Below are 20624 nucleotides of genomic sequence, written 5' to 3' on the forward strand. Positions count from 1 at the left end.
AATTTTATTCTATGTAAATTATGCCTCAATTATACTGATTTAAAAGAAAAATTCTAGAAGCTAGAAGCACACTTAATGGTGAGACGCTGAGTACCTTCCTCCTACGACAGGGAACAGGTAAGGCAGTGTGCTGCCGTCAGTCACCTCTATTCGTCATTGTCCTGGTAGCCTCAGCTTTCAGGTAATAAAGAATAAAAAATAATGGTAAAAAAGAATAAAGACTGGGAGGGAAGAAGTAAAACTCCCTATTCACATATGACATGATTTATGCAGAAAAAAGCATATGTTTACATGACAATCTATGTAGAAAGGTTGTCATGTAAACATGTTACATGAGCTCCACCCCATGTTACTGGAGCTCCACCCCAAACTTTCTGAATCAGAAACTCTCTATGTAGAAAATCCTACAGAATTTACAAAAAGTGACTAGAATTAATAAGTGAGTTTAGAAAGGTTACACAATAAAAAAATAAACTGTATTTCTATATGCTAGAAATAAACAAATTGGTAACTGAAAAAGAAAACCAACAATACCATTTGCATGGTTCTTCTATCTACCAAGTTGCCAAAGACAGAATCTGAGATACCAGACTCTCTGAGTTCACTCTTTCCCTCATGAGCCCTGCTGACTTTCTCTCCTCTCTTGAGCACTTACCCACCACCAGAGCCAATCCAGTAACTCACTAGTGCAACAATCTCTCACCTGTCTCTAGTTTGCCACTTTACTTGCCACTGGCTATACGGTACCCAGAGTGATATGTCTAAAATACAATTTTCATGTTGCTTGTGTAAATAAATCCTTAGGCTGGTACAATCTTAACACAGATCAAAAGCACTTGATGATCTATTGCACTACTCGTATCTCATCTGTGACCCATCTTCTCTTCCTGCTCTATATTCCAGCCATAGGTATTAAAAAATTCTTTTTCAGTTCCTCAAATACAACAGTCCTCTCTCTTCACTCTGGAACCCTGCATATGCTACTGATTCTCTCTGAAATACTTCTCTGCACCCCAGATCCCTCTGTCATTCCCTCCCAAAATGGAACTGGGTTTAAAGAGAACAAAAACAAAGATCTATCATCTGGCAGGCTACCGAAGAGGTTTATACAAAAGGTAGGTAGTAAGAGCCTGAATTAAGGTAATACAGTAGAAACAGATGAAAGGAACATGAGAGAAATACCATGAGAACATGAGAGAAATAAAAGCAAGCATTTTAGCAATCATGTAGTACTAAAACATGGTTTGTTGAAATAAGTCATTCTCTATGTGACTTCTGTATTTCTTCAAACCAGATGAAATAATTCAAGAACACTGAGTTATATGAAATTAATCTTCAAATATTAGACCAAGCTATTCTCTATGAATCATTTCTTACCTAATTAACAGTCTACTGGGTTAGAGCAGTGGTTTTCAAAATGCGGTGCCCTGAACTACCAGCAGCATTGGCATTACAGGGGAATTTGTCTAAAATGTGAATTACCGGAGCTCCACCCCTAACTTTCTGAATCAGAAACTCTAGGCATAGGGCCCAGAAATCTGTACTGTAAGAAGCCTTCAGGTGATTCTCATGTAAGTTCAAGTTTGAAAGTCACAAGGTTAGGGGATACGGAAACAGTAGTAAACCAGTAAATATCATAACCACAACAAAACTCTCAGAAGGATGAAACTGCAGAAAGAACAAGTCAACAGTAATCATAATCTACTCTCTCTCCCACTGAAGGGCACTGTAATTCACTCTGGGGGCCAAAAAAAAAAAAAGAAAGTAAATATATTACTCAAGATGCACACGAGTAATAATCTTGAGACTCTGATGAATACCACGCTGATAAAAGCCACTAAGGTACAGCCACCTTGAAGTGCTTATAAAATTAAAGAAATTATGGGTAATGAATTACAACCATGTTACTCATTATTTTGCCCACTCACTCAATACACATTTACTGAATACAACTATTATACAAGACATTATGCTAAGAGCGAAAGCTGTGATAAATAGGTTTTAAATGAAAGCAGAAGAAATTTCAAAAAGTCAAAGCTTTTCTTTTAAGTAATTTTGTTTGTTGCACTGGAATTCATTGCCAAGGAAGATTCTAAAGCAAAGGATAGTCAACTATGATTCTGTGTTTGTTACATATAAGACTACAATCAAGTGCCAGGTGCTTTTTTAGTTCATCAGTTATAAATCCAGTTAAACTAATTTCAGCATCCACACGCCTAAGACAATACTGATTCTGATCCTCAAAGGCGAATATTCAGTATCTATACATATAAAATATATATGCAACACATACATTTACACACTATATATATACACATGTATATATAACATATATGAGCTTTAAGATGAAGAAACTCTTAACTAGTAAGAACTGACAGGGCTTAATTCTTCGGGGATATTACCAAGTCCCTTTTGGTCACTGCTGGTAATTTTGTGGCACGAGTACCTCCTCTCCTCAATATGCTCATTTTATAAGTCCTGTACATCTGCAACATTCTCTCTTGGGAAAGGAAAATAAAGGCTTTGGAGTCAGATAGATATGACTTCAAATCCTTTCGCAGCTACTTAATTGTCTGTGTGATTAAACGAGTTTTGTAAGCCTCAGTTTTTCATCTTTAAGAGAATTTTAACGACAGTTTCATAAGATTATTGTGAGAATTTGGTTTACTAACAAGTCCGCAATAGATATTTCATAAACGTTACACCCTAACTCCTTCTCTTTTTTAAAATGGCACCTCTTTTCCTCAGTCCATTAATTGTCCTCAAAGTCTTGGCATATTTCACACTGACAACCAGAAATGGGACAATAATTACATTTGTGCTCTAAAGGCCCCTCCTTAGACACCTTTTGGCATTTCACAGATTCTTCTGAATATTTAAATACTGAAGTTGTAGTGCTGTGTATGGAAAAGACCTGCAGGGGGAGTTAGGAGACCCAAGTCTAGTTTCATTAATACCAGCAAAGTAGCTCGGGCTTTATCTCCTTGGATTGGGATAATTTCTCACGAAAAATAAGTGTGGTAAGACAAAATAATCTCTAAGGCTTCTTTTGCGTCTTTAAAAGTGTATGATTCTAATCTGGGGGGAAGAATTATTCTGGATCATCAGCAATTGGTCCCTGGGACCTGGAAATATAATACCTTATTTCAGAAGGGATGCTCAAGATGGAAAAGTAAGACAAAGTAAGAAAAAGTAGGAGACAGCCAAGAGATCAACCCAGCTCAAAATACTGATACCTCTGCTTCCCCACATTTATCCTGCTGTAATTGTTTTAGAGTAGAAATGTCTTCTTGTGTACAAATTTATGAGACAGAATTTTCACTTCTTGTAACATATGTGGTCTCAATTATTAGTCCTTCTGGAACACTTTCTCAGTGACTATGGTGATAAGCAACTGGTCTCTTTCTCCTTTGTTGTCTGTCACTTCTCCAAACCATCTAAAGACAGGCTTCTATCTAAACGGTCTGACTATGAGTGTCAGCAACATAACCTAAGAATTATCTATTTTTTTAAATCTCAATATTGCACATAGTAGCAGACACCTTTCACGTATTTGCCTGGCTAACAATTTATCTTTCTGTGAAAGGTAGCATTACTGACATTTCTACTCACTTCTATCAATATTTTCGCGTTCATTTATTAAGAAATAACACTGTTTCTCTAGGCCTTGGAGCAGCTCAAGTCATCTGATGAAGTACGAGGAAAGTTTGTTTTTATTTCAGTTCAGTACAAAAGGATTTATTTCCACTGAGACTAGCTGGACCTTGCTTTATTTTATCCACCTCATCTTCACAGTTTTTCATACAAGATCAGTAAGTAATGCCAAGAAAAAGTAATATTTAACATGTCATATTTACTTTCCACTAACCATTCTTTCAGAGACCTAGGACGTAACCATGAGAGAAAACGAGAGCAAGAGATAGAAGCCCTACTTTCCTCCCAATCGTTACTCATATTTTCCATATAAGACCTTACAAACTGATTTCTAAAGCACTGATTCAGAGAACCATTTCTTCAGCCTCCCAATTTTTCTCAACTATACAAAACATTTCCTTCAAAACAGTCATTCTCCTGTACTAGGCAAAAGGATATCATATTCGTTTGTGAAAAACACTCACTGTATAACCATATAAATTTACAAAGAATTCACAATTTTAAGATGAAAAACAATTTCATCTTAATGCAGGCTAATTTATGTAACACTCAAGATACATTAAGTATTTACTTCAGTATTGTAATGTTAACATTTTAACCTTTATGCCCAATTTTCTCTCCAAGAAGTACGAATTAGATTTGCTTCTCAGTTGTCTGAGACAAGTAGAGAAAGAAACTGGCACTCGACCTACAGACTGACTTATGATTAGAAAAACCTTAAGGAAATAACCCAACAGATTAAAATATCAAGAAACTGAAGTTCAAAGGGAAAAGAATTACCTGTAAACACTCAAATTAAAAATTTTTAAAAACTCAAGCAGTGAACATTATAAATCAGAAAGGACTTATTATGAAGAGAGAAAAATTGCAACGGCAATGAAAAACAGCAGCTTACACTTACTGGGTTATCTGTGCAATCGTCAGCCAGCTGTAAACCAAAATAGTCACGCTCAGTCAAATCAAGGTGCCTGAAGACCATCTCCAACAGAACCTGCCCCTGATCATGTTTCTGGAAGAAAAGTAACAGGAAATCAAACTGACAGGCTACATCCTTTCACATTTTGAAACTCTTGGACTCTCCTCTTTTATTAAGTTGGCAACCGGTTCCATGCCAACGACTTGGTTGAGCAATAAAGACTCCACATGTTACATCGTACTTAGAAAAGTCTGACTTTGGGCAAACTGGTTCAAGGGGTACATAATAAAGATGAAGATATAAGGGAGACCTTTGAAAATGTCTTCTGCTTTTAGGCTATTCTCATGGCATTTTTGTAATTTTATATTGTTAGCACATTAACTCACGTATGTATCCATATCATTTGTCTTACTGTCTTATTCTTACCTTTAAGTTATGGCTGGAAAGTGACATATTTGACTAAGTACAATTTAATATTTGTGTGTATGAGATAGATAATGCCACGAAAAGGGAAATAAAACAGTGAAAACTATGTGCAGCAAACCGATAACATTCTAATTATCAAAGAATACAGAGAACTTTAGGAAAAGATCTCTTTTCAATCTCACACCAGTTTTATCATGGGGGCAGCGTGCTGTGGCTTCCCTAAGTCCCGTAGCTACCAAGCTGTGGCACAAAGGGCACGATTGGAACTTTCCTAAAAAGAAATGTAGCTATCACTGAAAACACGGAGAAACTGCTAACATGTCCGGCAATAAAAGAAATCGCAGTGGGAAACCATAATGACACACCATGAACACACAACAATCCAAGAAGTAAAATCCAGTAAGATAAAAAATACCTAATGCTGGATCTGCTGTATAAAAAATAAATTAATTAAATTTAAAAAAACCTAACGCTGCTAACATTGTGGACAGGTATCATCTGTTGGGAAAGCACTTTGGAAACATTAGCAAGAGCGGTAACAGTATTGGCTACCTCTGTCGTCCTAACCTGAGTGAAAAATAAAATCCAACTTTGGGAGAAACAGCTATACACCCAACACATTCAGTGCAGTGTTATTTACGTGAGACAAATACTAGGAGAACACATTAGCGAACAGTGGTGTATTTTTCCACCAATTTCGCCTCTCAATAGCTATGATAGTTTGGTAGCTTCCAGCTACAAGTTAGAATCAAAACTCAGAGCTGAAACGATAAGGACATAAGTATTTTTTTCATACAGCAGAAAGCAGAGAGATACAACAGACTCCAGAGTTGGCTAGTTCAGTAGATGAACGGTGTAATCAAGTACCAGGTTTCTTTCATCTCTCTAATCCACATTCCTGCTGTCAGCTGCATTCATAGGCTGTTAGTGAGATGGTCAGAGCTATTTCAAAATTCACACCTGCAGATGACAATGTTCAAAAGAACGACCTCCCTTGTAAAGAGCTTCCCTTCACGTCTCAGTGTGTCAAATAGCTATTTCCAAAACTCATCAATGGCAGGAAGTATGTGCCTCAAACAATGCTTTACAATGGTGGTCCCCATTTGAATAACCTGTGAACATTTTTTGTACTGATGCAACTCACCTCCCCCACCCGTCTCCCATTCTCATTAAATTGGCCCAGGGTGGAGAAGGAGCATTAGTCTTTTTAAAAAGCTGCTAAGGTGAGCCTAAGGTACTCTTCTAGAGACAAGATGGAGTAGATGCATTTCTCCCTATACTTCCAGCTGAGTGAAACCAACGAACAACAACAAAATGCAGAAAAATTGTTTTTAAACTCTGAAAGATAAAAGTAGCAGCCTGGGGCTTCCCTGGAGGCGTAGTGGTTGGGAGTCCACCTGCCGATGCAGGGGACATGGATTCGTGCCCCGGTCCGGGAGGATCCTACATGCCGCGGAGCGGCTGGGCCCGTGAGCCATGGCCGCTGGGCCTGCGCGTCCCGCAACAGGAGAGGCCACAACAGTGAGAGGCCCGCGTACCAAAAAAAAAAAAAAGTAGCAGCCTGGCTAGGGAACTCCTTGGGTTTTCCTTCCATTTCTTTTTATTGAGGTAAAATTCACATAATGTAAAATTAACCATTAAAAGTGCGCAACCCTTCTGCATTTAGTGCATCCACAATACTGTGCAACCATCATTTCTACCTAGTCCCAAAACATTTTCATCACACCAAAAGAATACTATACCATATCCATCGAACAGTGTCTCCTGCCCCAGACCCTGGCAGCCACTCATCTGCTTTCTGTCTCTATGGATTTACTTATTGTGAATATTTCATATAAATGGAATTGAACATGTGACCTTTTCTGTCTGGCTCCTTTCACTAAGCATTGTTTTCAAGGTTCCATGTTGTAGCATGTATCCATATCTAATCCCTTTATATGGTTAAATAATATTCCATTATATGAATATATCACTTGTTTATCAGTTGATGGACATTTGGGTTGCTTCCACCTTTTGGGTACTGTTGTTTCTGAGGCAGGAGATAGATGGGCCCCAGGCTGCGCAGCTGGAGTCTGTCCCCTCTGGACAGATACTCCAAGACAAAGATAATAGCGGGAGCAGAGAAGAGCTGAGTCCTGATAAGAGATAAAGATACCCCATTCCTTATTCTCGAGGTCAAAGAGACCCTCCTGACTACACACGCGCAGAACGGCTCCTCAGGAGTCAAAAAGGGAGGGGACGCCACCCATAGTAGGTGATGTCAACCTACCCATAGGCCTCTTTGCTAGAATCCACCTTGGCTAAGAGATGCACGCACACACAGGGGTTGGCCCTGAGATAAACCAAATACGGACTCAAGAGCCAGGCAAAGCAAGATGACTGGCCAGAGGAAACCCAGAAGAAATGCCCCATAAAAGTGATTCAAACTACCACAAGGGCACAGCTCTTTCTCTAAGCCCATCTGTGTGTCTATCCACATGAACCCTTTTTCCTTCTAATAAACACTTTACTTGTTTCATTACTTTCTGTCTCTTTGTGGAAATTCATTTCTACAAAGCCAACAGGCCAGGGTCTTGTCACTGGCCACTGGCCTAGTGGTTAGGATTCAGTGCTCTCACTGCCACGGCCTGACTTCAATCTCCGGCTGGAGAACCAAAATCCTGCTTCAAGCCACTGCATCTGGGGCCAACCGAGATACTTCCACCTTTTGGTAAAGGCGTACAAGTTATCTGTTTGAGTATCTGCTCTCAGTTCTTCTGGGTATACACACAGAAGTGGAATCAATGGATCACATGCAAATTCTGTTAAACTTTTTGAGGAACCACCAAACACTTTTCCATAGCAGCTGTACCATTTGATGTTCCCACCAGCAATGCATGAGGGTTCCAATTGCTCCACATCCTTGCCAACATTTGTTATTTTCTATTCTTTTGATTAAAGCCGTCCCACTGGGTATGAAGTGGTTTTGATTTGCATTTCTATAATAACTAATGATGCTGAGCATTTTTTTCATGTGCTTGTTGGCCATTTGTATATCTTTGGAGAAATGTCTAATAAAGTCTTTTGCCCATTTTTTAAAGTGGGTTAATAATCTCTCCGTTGTTGTGTGTTGAGTTCCTTTTATATTCTAGATGCTAGACCCTTAACAGATATATGATTTGCAAATATTTTATCCCTTTTCATAGGTGTTTTTTCACCTTCTTGATCATATACTTGTATACACAGAAGTTTTAAATTTTTCTGAAGCCCAACTTATTCATGTTTTTCTTTTGATGCTTGTGCTTTCAGTGTCATATCTAAGATTCATTGCTAAATCCAAGGTTATAAAGAATTAACCATATATTTTCTTCAAAAAGTTTTATACTTTTAAATGTTACATGTAGTTCCTTCAGCCTGTTTGAGTTTATCTTTGTATATGGTAGGTATATAACCTAGGTAGGAATGCAATTTCATTCTTTTGCATGTGCATATCCAATTGTCCAAGCACCACTGGTTGAAGAAACTATTCTTTCCCCACTGAATGCTCCTGGTAACTTTGTTGAAAATCTGTTGACCATACATGTAGGGGTTTATTACTAGACTCTCAATCAAGTTTTCTTTTTACCTCACACATAACCATAGACTTGGTACTGGAGAATCCTACAACCCAGAAACACCAACAGGCCCGATGGAAAGAGACCAAAAAAGCCTGCTTTCTCAAGCAAATGACCAGGAAAAGAGTCTCTAGGCAGGACAGAAACCTTACTAACAATGCTGACTCCAATCCTGCCAAACCCAGTAGAAAAAAACTGAACCCGTCTCCAGCAGCGCCATGGAAACCAAGCAGGGGCCTGGGGTTCCATGGGCCTCCTGGTACTGCTGGCAGCAAGTGGGAAGCCTGCTCTTCTACTCTCTGCCAGCCAACAGCACGCTGCAATACACAGTCTCTCCCAGGGGTGGTATCAGCAGAAGCTGAGAGCGCAGTCTGAACCTCAGCCTAGCGGTAACAGGCAGTGCTCAGACTGCCCCATGGGAGTGGTGACAGCAGAAGCTGAGAGGGAAGCCTAGATTTCCACTCCCACCACCACCCAGCGGTAGCAGGTGGCATCTGCCAAACAGAAATAAACAGGAGGATTTGGGAGAGGAGGTAGGTAGAAGAAGGGACAGTTAAACCTTGAAGTAAAATCCAAATAAGGAACCACAAGTGAAACTGACCAAAATTAAAAGAGCAAAGGTTTAAAACTCAATTACAGTGTGGAATACGTGCAAAATTTTCAGTAAGGTCTCTGGATAAAACACACACACACACACACACACACACACACACACACGAAGTAGACCAAAAGAGTAATGCAAAGGTTCTGGAAACCAGATTGTTATTAGAACCACAACCCACAAAGGCAGGCCAGGACCTGGATACTACACCTAAGTGACTCCCTGCTACAGAGAAGATTCAGTATAATCCAGAGTCTCATGATACATTGCCCCAAATGTGCAGGATACTACCTAAAATCACCAATCATAACCTGAAAAATCTCAACTAGAATGAGACACTGACATGACTCAGACGTTGGAATTACCTAACAAGTGTTTTGATGCAGCCATCATATAAATGTTTCAATGAGCCATTATAAAGGTTGTTTAAAAAATAGAATATTTTGCAAAAAACTGAAGATATAAAAGAACCAAATGGAAATTATGTAACTAAAAAACATAGTAATGAAATGAAAACTGACTGGATGTGCTCAATAGAAGAACGAAGATGAGAAAGAAGAGAATCGATGAATTTCAAGACAAATCGATAGAAATTCCCCAATCTAAACAACAGAGAAGTTAAACTAAAAAAAAAAAATGACCAGAGCCTCAGAGACCTGTGGGACAACAAAAAAAGGTATAACAGTCATGGCACTGGAGTCCCTAAGAGAGAAGAGAAAGAGCTTCAGGGTGACAAAATATTTGAGGGAACATTCGCTGAGATTTTCACAAATTTAGCAGAAAGCAAAAACACAGATTCAAGAATCCAGGTGAACCTCAATCAAAATGAATCCAAACAAATCCACCCAAGATACATCATAATCAAACTACTGAAAACAAAGCAAAGAGGAAAAAATCTTAAAAGCAACTAGAAAAAAAGAATTTACCTATAGGGAGTGACAATTCAATTAGAATAGATTTCTCATCTGCAACCGTAAGACCAGAAAGAAATGGTACAACATTTTCTAGGTGCTAAATGAGAAGAACTATCAACCCAGAATTCGCTGTTAACAGAAAATATTGCATAGCAATGAAGGGTAAATAATGACATTCTCAGAAAAAAGAAAAGTTAAGGGAATTTATCACCAATAGACTACCACTAAAAGAATGCCTAAAAGAAGTTCTCCAACCAGAAAGGAAATAATAACATAAAGAAACTTGGAAAAACAGAAAAGAAGGAAGAGCAATGAAATGGGAGAAACTGAGGAAAATATAAAAGCCTATCCTCGTCAGTATTAAATTAAATTACGTTTGATGGTTAAAGCAAAAAATTGAACTTTATCTGATATGCTGCCAAATGTGTGTACAGAAAAAAATTGAGACAATTATAAAGGTGGGAAGGAAAAAGTACCTAAAGGTAGATAAGTTTTTTATACATCATTCAAGGTAAAATGTTGTTACCAATATTCTATGATAATTTATATATATATAATGTAATAACAAGAGCAACCACCAAAAATAAAACACCCCAAAATCAAACAAAAAAAAAACCTACCCAAAGAGTTACTCAAAAACACTAAAATAAATAAAAATGAAACCTAGCAAATGTTCACATAATCTATTAGAAAGGCAGGAAAAAGGAAACAAATGAAAACCATAACAAACAGAAAGTAATAAAATGGCAAACTTAGACTCTAACATAATAATAATTACAGCAAAGTATAATATATGGTCTAAATACATGAATTAAAAGGCAATTTTTTTTACTGAAGTATAGTTGATTTACAATGTTATGTTAATTTCTGATGCACAGCAAAGTGATTCAGTTATACATATATATACATTCTTTTTTTAATATTCTTTTCTGTTATGGTTTATCATAGGATGTTGAATAGTTCCCTGTGCTATAGAGTAGGACCTTGTCGTTTATCCTAAAAGGCTAAGATTGACAGAGTAGGGAAAAAAACCATGATCCAACTATATACTATCTAAAAGAAATTTACTTCAAATATATTAATATATATGTGAGTTTTGAAAGTAAAGGGATATAGACAAAGATATACCATGTAAACATTAATTTTAAAAAGTAGGCTTGAGAGCAAGTAACTTTACCAAGGGAAAAAAGGACATTACAAAATGCTCTCACAATAAAGTACACAGCTGGAAAATTAATGAAACAAAAATTAACAGAATGGCAAGAAAATTAGAAAATAGAAAAGGCGTAAGTACAACTAGAGATGTCAACAATTAAGCAATTGCTAGAATTATTAAACAGAAAATCAGCAAGAATATAGAACTCAATGATACATTCATTAACAGGATCCAACTGACATTTATAGGACACTCTATTCAACAACAGAATACCCATTCTTTTCAAGTGTCCATGGAACATCCATAAGGCAGATCATATCCGGGGTCATAAAACAAACCTTACTAAATTGAAAACTGAAATCATATAGAGCATGGTCTATAACCATAATTAAATCAAAATAGAAAACAGTAACAGAAAGATAGGAAGAAAAATTTAGAAACTAAACACCTGGGAGAAAAAAAGAACCCATTTCTAAATAACCTATGGGATAAAGAGGACTTGGTGGGGGGGGAAGGAAAGGTCTCAAATCAGTAGTCTAAACTCCCTCCTAATGAAAACCAGAAAAACAGCAAAATAAACAGAAGGAAGGGAGCAATACAGGTAAGAGCAGAAATCTATGGAAATCTGGTTCTTTGGAAAATCAATAAAGTTGACAAACTTATAGCAAGAGTAATGAAAAGAGAGGAGACACAAATGACCAGCTACAGAGCTATAACAGGATTTTACTACACACTCCAAAAACATTTACAAGGTAAGTAAATAGTAGAAACAAATCTACACAGATAAACCTGACAACATGGATGAAATAAACTAATTCCTCAAAAAGCTGGATTATGTAACAGATTAGTCAGGTCAGAAGGTTTAGAAGGCTGCAGGAGCTACTTCCACAATGTTCAGGCCAAAGGCATGTAACAACCCCTAACAGTGAACCTCTTCAGACTCCTAAAAACATACTAAAATTTACCTAATATGAAATAGATACTTACGAAATACTTTAAAAAAAACCTCCCCCAAAATGAAATCTCCTGGACCTGATGCTTTCACTGGAAAATTCTAGGAAATATTTAATCAAGAATTAAGAACAAATCTACCTAATCTACTCAATCAATTCACTCTACGAAACCAGGATAACCCTGATATCAAAGCTGGACAAAGAAAGTATAAAAAAAAAAAACTACAAATATCCTTCATAGGACCATAGACGTAAAATTCCTTAATAAAATATTACCAGATTGAATTGAGCAGTATCTCAAAAGGATGATACAGAATCACTAAATGGAATTTCCAGAGATGCAAGGCTGGTTTAGTGCTCAAGAGTCAATCTCATAGTGATGCCCAGAAAGCAGTGCCATGGACCTGCTCCCCAGCAAAACAACTATTGCTGGTGAAAATAATTAAAAAACCCAAGAATTTAAAGTCTTGGGGAACTGTCCTAAGGGTACGAAACAGCATTTATTCAAGACAGTCTACTAAATCTTGGTAAAAATAGTGAGAGTCCATGGCACTTGAGCCATCATCCACTTCCTCTCTCTTCCGCCCAGACCAACACTATGTAATCTCTGCTCCAGAAAAGTGTGGCCAAGAAATTGGGAATCCCTCTACCCTCACATCCCAGTCAAGGGTTATGGCATCTCTGCAGGAGGGGGAAGTTGCCAGCATTTCTCATGCATCCCAATTCTTTGTTACAAATTTTAAATCACAGGATGGTGTGGCCAAGAAGTTGGAGGCCTCCCTCATAGGGCAAAGACTATACCTCAATCACAGAAAGTAAAACAAATACTGAAGCCATGAAGCAGATGAGACTGCCCAGGGTCAGAAGAAAGAGCAAGAGAACAGCTAACAGAGAACCCTGACATGTACCAAAATCCCTAGTAGGCAGAACAGTACTGCCAAAGAAGGCAATCAACAAATATTTGGTTAGCTGAATGAGTGAATGGTAAAATAGTCTACAGAAAAATTTTCCTAAGTATATTGGTTTTCAAGTCCCTTTGCAAGCATTCCTGGTCCTTCAGTTTTTCTTACTTCACAAGAGGTCCAGTTAGAGAACAAGGCATTTGAGGGAATCTCTAAAACACACAAGTACATCTGCAGAGAAACGAACTCACTGGAAATAGTTCCTCTAAAGATGAAGAGGCTGTCCCTAACAGAACTTATTTAGGTTTACCATCAGAACTTTAAGTCAATAACAACTGCCAGGCAAAACTGAGATTCTTGTTGCAGGCCAACCACAGGACAGCTGTGATAGAGAAAGGTTTGCAGGAAACGCTGAGCAGCCTCCCTATAGACCTGCGGCAGGGTAAGTACTCCTGAGAGTAGAATGGTAAAATGCAAATAGCAAACGGTCAGGCCAAGTGCTTATTTGGCCAGTGAGTATGTAGTCTTGGGTGAATTTTGTTTCTACTTGGCCAGCTTTACCTTACGGGATAGACTAGGTCAGGAGTTACAGAACTATCCTGTGCAGTGTTTAGGGCTCAGTGAGTGTACTCAGGGTTAGGGGCTGGTGTGTTGAGGGAGAAGAGTCCAAGAAAGGCAAATTTGAGCTTCCTGATTCAACCACAGTAACTATAACTGACCCATTACACTCACCACACTTACACAGACGTGTGTGCATGCGTGTGTGTCATCAAGGGGGAAGAAAGGATTCCATATTTTTTTTAACTGAAGTATAATTGACATACAACGTTATATTAGTCTCAGGTATACTGACATAGTGATACAAAGGATTTCGTTTTTTAAAATGTCTGAAACAACTGGATTAGATGATCTCTGAGCTCCCTTGTGGCTCTAAGATTCCTTATTTCTAAAGATGCTCTCCTGAAGATGAAAACAACAAGTATTTTCACATAAGAAAAAAATCCAATTATGTAACAGATTAGTCAGGTCAGAAGGTTTAGAAGGCTGCAGGAGCTACTTCCACAACGTTCAGGCCAAAGGCATGTAACGACTCCTAACAGTGAACCTCTTCAGACTCCTAGTAGAGTGTAGACTTTGATCACCTCCTTGGATGAGAACACACCATCAGAATATGTGACTATGAAATAAAAACTTTCTGTGCAAATAATACATAAATATGACTTCTATTTCTGGTAGTAGATTATAAACTCTAGAAAAATCCATAGAAATGCAGCTAAATTACTAGGTAAAAACTTTCAGAAAATTTTTTGTTTTAATCTGTTACTGAGCTAGTATGTATGTATGTGTGTTTGTTTGCTTATTTATTTATTTATTAGGCTGCGTCGAGTCTTAAGTTGCAGCACACAGGATTTTAGTTGTGGCATGCGGAATTCTTAGTCTAGTTCCCCAACCAGGTATGGAACCCGGGCCCCCTGCATTGGGGGGCCCACTGCACCACCCACTGCACCACCAGGAGAACCCTGAGCTAGTATTTTTTAAAAAGGTAGAAACAAAGATCCAAAACAAAGTGAAATCAGGAAGCCTAGCTATTCAGAAATGTTAAAGTCAGTTTCTAGCCCTTAAATTTTCTAGCTTCTACTTTGACCACAGGATACGTAGGAATCAGAAGTGATACCAGGTTCTCTCCAAGATGGAAATATAACAAGAGACCCACAAACTTTATATTGGCTACACTTACAGAGTAAAAGTGAAGAACAAAAAAGTCATGCCATGCAGAATAGCACAGAAAAACAAAACAAGAAATAAAAAAGTAAAAATAAAACTCGCCTATCTGGTCAGAATTCAGCTACAATGTGGCCTGAGAACCCCAAGTTAAACAATAAACTTAAACGTGGCCCTGGGATGATGGTGCCCCCAGGTGACTGGCAAAAGCAAATAAAAGTCTTCTCTGGAGGAAATCAGTTTTCAACCAGGACTCAGATTGGTAGAGAGCACATTTAAAAAATGACCCAGTTATATGCTGTCTCCAAGAAACTCCAAATATAAAAATATAGGTAGGTTGAAAGTAAATGATAGAAAAGATATACCATGTAAACATTAACCAAAAGAGAGGAGGAATGCCTATACTGATATTAGATAAAGTAAGCCTCAGAGGAAAAAGATGCTAGAGACAAAGAGGACATTATATAATGACAAAAGGGCCAGTCCACCAATAAGACACAGCAACCTTAAATGTGTATGTACCAAAACAACCTTGAAAAAGAAGGACAAATGTTGGAGAACACAATTCCCAATTTTAAAACAATGAAACTACAGAAATCAAAACAAAAGGGTACTCACTCATGTAAGGATAGACATTGGAATAGAAGAGAGTATAGTGAATTGGTTTGTGACAAGGGTATCAAGAATTTAAATGGGAATGAACTGTCTTTTCAAAAAATGGTATAGGGAAAACTGGATATCTACATGCAAAATAATGAAATTGGACCCCTATAAAAAAACATAAAAAATAAAAAATGAACCACAGCCCTAAAATTAATAGCTAGAACTAAAAAAGTCTTAGAGGAAAAACAATCTGTGATCATGGACCAGGCAATGGTATTTTAGATATGATACCAAAAGCACATGTGACAAAAGAAAAAAGGATAAAGTATAATTCATCAAAGATTAAAACTTTTGTATTTCAAAGGATACCATTAAGAAAGTGAAAAGACAACCTAAGGAACGGGAGAAAAAATTTGCAAATTGTATACCTGATAAGTGACTTGAATCCAGAATATAAAAAGAATTCTTACAACTCAACAATAAAAGGCAGATAATTACAAAATGAGCAAGGGGTTCGAATAGACATTCTTCCAAAAACAGCAAATATTGTATAGTTCTACTTATATGAGATATCTGGAACAGGCAAATTCACAGATTTTGGGGTCAGGGAAAATGGGGAGTTATTGCTTAATGGTTACAAAACTTCTGTTGGGAGTGATGAAAAAGTTTTGGAATAGACTGTGGTAATGACTGAACAACAGTGTGAATGTAATTAATGTCACTTAACTATACACTTAAAAATGGTTAAAGTGGTAATAAATTTTATGCTTTGTATGTACATTACAATATTTAAAAATATTGTAAATACCAAAAAATATACCCCAAAACCCACTGAATTATACACTTAAAAAGAATGAACTGTATATTTTAAATGTGAATTATATCTCAATAAAGATGTTAAAAAATACATAGTATAAAAAGCTGAAAGGCCCTGTAAGGAAAAACTGATAAATCTTCCTTCATAGGAAACTTTAGCAAAGGGAAACCAAATTACTGATGAACTACAGAGTGAGGTAAGAGCTAGAAAACTAAATAATCAATAATTATATGGAAAAAAACACACGAATATAAAAAACAGAATGAAGTGGTGATAGTGGACATTCTTGTCTTGTTTCCGGTTTCAGGGGTAAATTTTCAGTATTTCATTTCTAGGTATGATGTCTGCTTTAGGATATTTGTAAATACCCTTCATAAGTTAACAGAAATTCTTCTCTATTTCTAGTGCACTAAGTTTTGTTTTGTTTTGTTGTTTTTTGTTTGTTTTATACACTGAAGAAAATGATATGGTTTATCTCCTTTATTTTACAACTCATTCTTTGAATAAACCTCACCTGGTATTAACACATTTATATGACTCTGTGTGTGTGTGTGCGTGTGTGTGTGTGTGTGCATTATAGATTTAATTCGCTAAAAATCTGTTTGGAAATTTTATAATTCTTGTTCATGACAGACTGGTCTATAATATTCCTTTTTTGTATAATGATATTATTAGCTGTTAACATGAGAGCTATGCTGGTATTGTAAAATGAGTTATGAATCTTCTTATTCTCTGGAAGAGCCGTGAGAGTGATATTATTTTTCAAATGTTGGAAAAATTCATTAGTAGAAGGAAAAGTCACAATGAGATACTATAACACAAGCACCAGAATGGCTAAAAAAAAGTTAAATGCCAAGTGTTGGTGTGAATGTGGAACAAATGTAAATCTCATAAACTGCTGGTGAAAATGTACATACATATAACCACTTTGGAAAACTGTTTCATAACACTTGATCCAGATTTCCACTCTTAGATATCTGCCCAACAGAAGTACATATATAACACAAATATACACATGTACGAGAATTGTTTAGAGCTGCAGTATTCATAGCAGCCCTAAACTATGAAAAAACCAAGGGTAAATTTGATAAATTTTCATACACTAATGCAGTGATGTCTCACTATCCATTGCTAATACACACCAAAATTTTTTTTTAAGTATTAATATCTCTCATGCTTCGGTGGCTTGACTGAACCCAGCTTTGGTTCTCACTTTTGATTGCAGTTAGATGGCAGCTATTAAAGTCCTGAAGTCTGACTGGACCTGACATACAAGACGGCCCACTTGCGTGGCTGAAAACTGATGCAGACGGCTGGCCGGACGATCAGCTACAGCTGTTAACCAGAGAGCCTCTGTACATGGCCTCTCCATATGGGATGGACTTCTCACAGCACAACAGCTAGAGTCTGAGATGAACTGTTCCAGAAAGGGAGTCCTAAGAGATCCATCTAGAAGGTAGAAGGCTTCTTTTTCCTGGGAGTCCTAAAGACTAGGCAAGATTCAAGGGTGAGGGACACTGCACGGGTGTGAACAGCAGGAGGTGGGGTTCTGTCTTTGGAGACTAGCCACCACAGATGGAGTACTATACGGCAGTGAGGAAGAAAAGAGATGTTTATGTTTAACCCGAAATGAAGCTGCTGTTAACATGATGGCCTATATATGTAACAATTCATATGGTTTATCCTAACTACGTTCAAAAAACAAACTCATCTGTGATGACAGATGTCAGAGCAGTGACTACTTTAGGCAAAGAATGCATACTAACATGGAGGAAGTACAGGGACCCTTCTAAGGTATTGGTGATACTCTACAACTGGAGCCAATGGTGGTTTCACGAAGTACTGCACTTTGCGATCCTTATCAATCTTACATTCATTCATTGATTCATTTATTGCCACGCTGTGTGGCGTGTGGGATCTTAGTTCCCGACAAGGGATCGAACCCGCGCCCCCTGCAGTGGAAGCACAGTCTTAATCACTGGACCACCAGGGAAGTCCCAATCTTACATTTATTTAAGATTTGATTTCTATTGTATGTATACTATACTTCAAATAAAAAGTTATTTTTACCCCTCACACACTACCAAAACCCTCAAAGAAATAACAGTTCATATTCATTCAAATTGGTAAAATTTTTCTGTTTATCCAAGGAAAACTAGGAATTAAATGGCCCAATGGGAGGAGGGCTTCCCTGGTGGTGCAGTGGTTGAGAGTCCGCCTGCCTATGCAGGGGACGCGGGTTCGTGCCCCGGTCCGGGAAGATCCCACGTGCCGCGGAGCAGCTGGGCTCTGCGCATCCAGAGCCTGTGCTCCGCAACAGGAGAGGCCACAGCAGTGAGAGGCCCGCATACCACAAAAATTTTTTTTAAATTTTTTTTAAATGGCCCAGTGGGAACTCTCATGTACTGCTGATGTGCACAAAACTTGCAAATTTTACTCTTTGCCTATCAGAAACCCCCTACTTCAAAATTAATACCTGAAACATTCTACTTTCCTATTTTGCCTTCTTTAAAAGCTGAACTCAAATAGATTTTTTCACAGGGAGATGACAGATTTGCACATCGATCTGTCTTAATTTAGCCATTCCCATTTATACAGTATGATTAATATGCAAATGCACAACACAAACTATCAACTTAGGAAGCAAACGTTTGTGTATGCGGGTGTTTTTAGGGATAAAACAAAATGTTTTAACTCTGTCAAGTTTCTAAAGTAAAAACTCCTGGGACTTTGCTAGTGGTCCAGTGGCTACAACTCCATACTCCCAATGCAGGGGGCCCGGGTTCAACCCCTGGTCAGGGAACTAGATCCCACATGCCGCAACTAAGAGTTCACATGCTGCAACTAAGACCCGGAGCAGCCAAATAAATAAATATTTTTTAAAAAAAAAAAAACAGTGTTTAAAAAAAAAAACTTAAAACTCCTAACTGGTAGGAAATTGCTGCTAAGAGAAGATTCTTTAAAAATTAATGTATTCATCAAAAAGTATTTATTAAACATTAACTTTAGGGTACAGTTTTCTCAACCAACCTTGGCACTGTTGACATTTTTTTGTCAGATAATTCTTCATTGTGGGGGGTTGGGGGAGGACGACAGTCCCGTCCATTTTAGGACATTTAGCAGTGTTCCTGGTTGCTACCCACTAGATGCCAGTAGCTCCCACCCAACTTTAACAACCCAGAATGCTGTGACATTGCCAAATCAGTCCTATTTGAAAATCACTGTTAAAGAGGTACATTTACAGTTCTGGATTTGGGCTCAAAACCTCTTACTAAAGACTACCCTTGAAAAACTACAGATTAGTTTCTCATTCAGTTTTAGAAAAATACTAAACAGAAAACCCTACTCTATGAGTGATGGCAAAAAGAAGTATAATATGGCTGGGATTTAACAAGAATGTTGATTCTGTCCCATTTAGTATATGCAATGAACAAACAAGAAAATGTGCTCTATGAAGAATGGCTAATAATAGAATGTTAATGAGGCCACACAGTCTCCATCCCTCCCAACTGTTTCTCTGCAAGGCCAGACTACATGCAGCAGTACCACCTTGTGTATGCATTTAAAATACAGATTCCACGGGGCTTCCCTGGTGGCGCAGTGGTTGAGAGTCCGCCTGCCGATGCAGGGGACGCGGGTTCTCGCCCTGGTCCGGGAAGATCCCACATGCCGCGGAGCGGCTGGGCCCGTGAGCCATGGCCACTGGGCCTGCGCGTCCGGAGCCTGTGCTCCGCAATGGGAGAGGCCCAGGTACAGAAAAAAAAAAATTAAAAAAAAAATAAAATAAATAAAATAAAATACAGATTCCTGAGCCCCAAAAGACCTATGAAATTGAGGTGTGGGGCAGGCAACGTGAACTTCCAGTAAGTCTTCCTTAAGGACTCACCATTAAATTCTTTTTTTTTTTTTAAGGAGCAAGACGCTTTTTTTTTTTTTTAATTTACTTTTGGCTGTGTTGGGTCTTCGTTGCTATGTGCGGGCTTTCTCTAGTTGCGGCAAGCAGGGGCTACTCTTCGTTGTGGTGCGTGGCTTCTCACTGCAGTGGCTTCTCTTGTTGCGGAGCACGGGCTCTAGGCGTGCGGGCTTCAGTAGTTATGGCTCACAGGCTCTAGAGCGCAGGCTCAGTAGTTGTGGCGCACGGGCTTAGTTGCTCCGCAGCATGTGGGATCTTCCCGGGCCAGGGCTCAAACCCGTGTCCCCTGCATTGGCAGGCGGATTCTTAACCACTGTGCCACCAGGGAAGCCCTCACCATTAAAGTCTTATAAAATATAAAAATGTAAGAAAAACAGCACCAGAGGCTACTTATCTCCAATCTTTCATGACCACACTTTCAATACATTTTAAATTTGTGTCACTGATCACAAGG

The 20624-nt window shown here is 38.1% G+C and overlaps 1 protein-coding gene across 1 annotated transcript in view; it reads right to left on the reverse strand.

Moving 5' to 3' along the window:
• The window catches only part of PTPN4 (protein tyrosine phosphatase non-receptor type 4), a 143672-nt gene that overhangs the window by 100739 nt on the left and 22309 nt on the right, over positions 1-20624 (reverse strand). The window contains exon 2 of the mRNA XM_065880030.1: positions 4556-4663. Coding sequence (XP_065736102.1) covers positions 4556-4663 — 108 coding nt within the window. The remainder of the gene's footprint in view (positions 1-4555; positions 4664-20624) is intronic.

The sequence above is a fragment of the Phocoena phocoena genome, chromosome 7 (assembly GCF_963924675.1).
Source record: "Phocoena phocoena chromosome 7, mPhoPho1.1, whole genome shotgun sequence".
Classification (NCBI taxonomy): domain Eukaryota; kingdom Metazoa; phylum Chordata; class Mammalia; order Artiodactyla; family Phocoenidae; genus Phocoena; species Phocoena phocoena.